The sequence below is a fragment of the Zingiber officinale genome, chromosome 3B, assembly GCF_018446385.1.
Source record: "Zingiber officinale cultivar Zhangliang chromosome 3B, Zo_v1.1, whole genome shotgun sequence".
In the NCBI taxonomy this organism is placed as follows: Eukaryota; Viridiplantae; Streptophyta; class Magnoliopsida; order Zingiberales; family Zingiberaceae; genus Zingiber; species Zingiber officinale.
Genome location: NC_055991.1, coordinates 3,386,721 through 3,390,183, shown reverse-complemented (window position 1 = coordinate 3,390,183; position 3,463 = coordinate 3,386,721). Strand labels below are relative to the sequence as shown.

At 41.6% G+C, this 3,463-nt stretch overlaps 1 protein-coding gene across 1 annotated transcript; it reads right to left on the bottom strand.

Annotated features, from left to right (window-relative positions):
• Positions 1 to 605: 605 nt before the first annotated feature.
• LOC121968016 lies at positions 606 to 3,114 on the bottom strand. Its single transcript, XM_042518539.1, has 2 exons — positions 2,019 to 3,114; positions 606 to 626 (listed from the first exon to the last, which is right to left on the bottom strand). The coding sequence occupies exon 1, from the start codon at positions 3,097 to 3,099 to the stop codon at positions 2,029 to 2,031; it is 1,071 nt and encodes a 356-aa protein (XP_042374473.1). The 5' UTR covers positions 3,100 to 3,114; the 3' UTR covers positions 606 to 626; positions 2,019 to 2,028.
• Positions 3,115 to 3,463: the final 349 nt, after the last annotated feature.

Here is a 3,463-nt window from a genome sequence, read left to right as displayed (position 1 = left end):
ACAAGAAAAAAGCTAATAGACAACGCTTTTAAAGCGTTGTCTTTATGTATGAAAAAGCGTTGTTAAAGGCACTGTTGTTAAAAGTCTGCTCAACGACAATGCTTTTAAAGCGTTGTCGTTTGTAGCGAAGACAACGCTTTAAAAGCGTTGTGTATTTTTTTGCAAAAACATCATCTTTGCAACGCTTTAAAAGCGTTGTTGTTTTTGGCAAAGACAACACTTGTGCAACGCTTTAAAAGCGTTGTCTTTTTAAAATAAAAATTAAAAAAATCTATTTACAAAATTATTTTTTTATATTTACAAAACTATTAATTTTCTTTTACCATGTCTAGATTTGAATTTGACATATAAAATAACATTAATTAGCTCAGCTAATGATTTCAAACTCGTACCAAAATAATAAAATTCAATTACAAAGTATTAGTATTTACAGGAGAATTCAACTATACACAAAGATTAAATAGTTCTGTTTCAAAGTAGACAGTGACATTCGAATTTAAAACAAAAAAAGCACAAAATAGCTAGCAACCTCGAAGACAACGATCTGCATGCTTACTTCTACTAGATATACTGATCAAAAAGGATTGTCGGCTTGAGACTGGGATAAAACACCTACCACTGTGTATCTGCCATAGAAAACAATACCATCAGTATTATGCAAAAGAAATTTTCACTCTTAAAGTTGAAAACAAAGGTCACAGTTCACACCATACAGCAATGAGAAAATTTGGATTGAGAAAGACAGAAGAAAGAAATGGATCTTTAATTTGGCAGGTAAATTAGTGCACAAGAAAAAAAAGGCAACCAAAGACACACATGATTCTATACATAGAACCTAGAATGATATCTTGGATTGGTTTTATATTTTATTAGCTACATTTCTTTAACATGCATATTAATGCTATAAATCACATAGATATATTCTTCTCGCATTACTGAAATTCCTTCTCATTGTCAAATGTTTGACAAGATAATAAGTAGTCCTCGTCTATTGAACAAGCAACAGTAAGATACATCTACAGACTATATTATTTGTCATTCATTGCATATCATTCTTTGTTTGGCAAATCATATAACATAAAACACATTCTAGTACATTCACCAGTCATCCATCAATACAAATTGTTTTGAACATATGGTAATGTCTCACAATGCATAAAAAAGTGTTATTTTCTTAGTAGAAGATAAGAAGTTTAAACTATTGTCTTTTAATACCAAAGACAAATAAAAGATAAATGGAAATAGATATATTTTCATTACAGATGAGATAATCATTCAATGACAAACTATATATGCATGTCAACAATTTGCAAGGAAAAGTAGAAAACTCACTTACTCGTAGTCTGGATTTTTGATCCAATCTAACCTAGAGCATGGAAAGTAAAAATACATCAAGTAAACATCTAGTGAAACAAAAACTAGAGCATGTAACAAAACCTAAATTAATTGCATTCAAATAAAGAACAAACATCATAGGAACATAAATCACTAAACTAACAAGCATTACATGGAATTAAACTAAAGAAAATGTATCAACTAAAATCTATATAATGGAAGAGGCATTTAATCAAACACTTGATGGGCATGAGTCAATGAAATCATAATGTGTGCAAATTGGAACGTAGGAGGTCAAATTAATACAAGCACTTAACATTCATATAAAACATTACTCAATATGAAAGACAACATGAAGAAAAACATAGAACGAAACCTAAAGCAGGAAATGAAATCTACATAAAGCTCTAAAATAGCAAAGACTCAATCAACTAACCTATCAGCATCCAAAGGGTTTTCCTATGAACAATAGCATTTCATTTTTCAGCTATCCTTATCCCTGATAGACTATTGCGTGGTTTGATGGAAAGAGCTTGACAGATGTTAAGAATTCACAATAGATTTATGTTTATTTCTCACTCAGGAAAATAATTGAGTCAGACATCTAGGAAAGAAATGGATGAATATCATGGCAGCTGTTAGACATCTAGGAAAGAAATGTTTATTTCCTCTCTGCTGTTAACCTTTTGTTGATCAGATGAAGGGATCACTGTCCTCTTCCTCGCTATGGAAGAACAAATGGTCATTACTCTTCGGTGATCCAAAGATTTGAAATCCTTCACCATCTTCCACCACCTCCTCTGAGAAAGCTGAGGAGCCAAGAGTACCTAATCTGGAATTCCCAATGACGATCTCATCGACAATCAAGTCTAAATCAGGCATTTCATCCTCATAGAAACTCGAAGAAGAAAATGATCCTTGATCATTGTCGCTAAAATCGTCATAATCATCCATTTCCGAGAAGGTTGTGTTCCATCCTGACTGCAATAGTTCTTCCCCGACCTCCCCATTCTCCACCCGTAGCCAAGGGACCCAAATATCAGCCTGGCATCCGAGAGCTGTCCGTCCATCCCCAACCACCACCGTCCTCAGATCAGCCTCCCTCGCCCTCCTGACCATATCGAAAAAATCTGAGTCGTCCGACACCAGAAACAACCAATCAATCCCACGCGACATCGAGTGTTGCATCTGCCTTTTGAGCGCCCAGTCCGCGGCCTGCGGCTTGTCCTCGACTGTCTTAACGAAGACACCTGCCCGCCGAAGCTCCGAAGCAAGGCCGTATCCAGTCTTGGGGGCAAGTAGAGACCGGGCAGCCTCCTCGTACTTGTGGTTTCCAGCGATGAACCTCTCCCGGTATCTCTGTCGTTTCTTCCCCTTGAGGGAGCGCATGCGGTCGAGCTTCTTCTGGCGTTCGCGTTGGTGGAGCTGGCGGAAGTGCTTCTTGAGGTCGAGGTTCGTTCGACACTTGCGGCCGCAGACGCCGCAGGTGTAGGGCTCGGCGGGCTCGACCAGGCCTTTACGCTCGAGGACGTCAAGGTGGCGGCGCTCACGGCGCTGGTCGAGGACCCACTGGGGGAGGTGGTCAAAGGCGTGGTGGTTGGCGTAGGCAGAAACCTCGAGAACGCGGCCGAAGAGTTCGGCGGCTCGGCGGAGGGCGAGGGCGGCCTCGTACGGGGGACCACGGGGCGTCTTGTTGTCGAGGTCCCAGAGGACGACCACGGTCTGCTGGCGAGAGGACCAGACACCGTCCCGGCCGCGGAACATGTCCACCTGCGCCGAGGCGGCATTGTAGTCGGGTGGATTGGAAGCGCAGGAGACGAGACGGTGTTGTCGGTGAGAGCGGGAGATGTTCCTCGTATCAACCAAAAGGCCAACTTTGAAGGAGACGGAAAGGACGGGGAATAACGAAAAGGAAATAGCCTTTCGGACCTGAGGCAGAGAACCCGCATGATGCATCGATGTGCTTCAACCACATGGCGTACAGGTGAGGTGGATGCTCGGAGTCGTCGTCGGTGCTTGCTGCTGTCGCCGCTGGAATCAAGAAGAAGGATGGGCTATGGAGGTCCGGCCGGCGGCAGTGAAGAGAAGAAAGAGCTGCCGGCCGGTGGTGAGGAAGAAGAGACGGCCG

Coding starts and splice junctions, on each gene's coding strand:
- LOC121968016 (XM_042518539.1), bottom strand. CDS start 3,099: ATGTTCCGCGGCCGGGACGGTGTCTGGTCCTCTCGCCAGCAGACCGTG.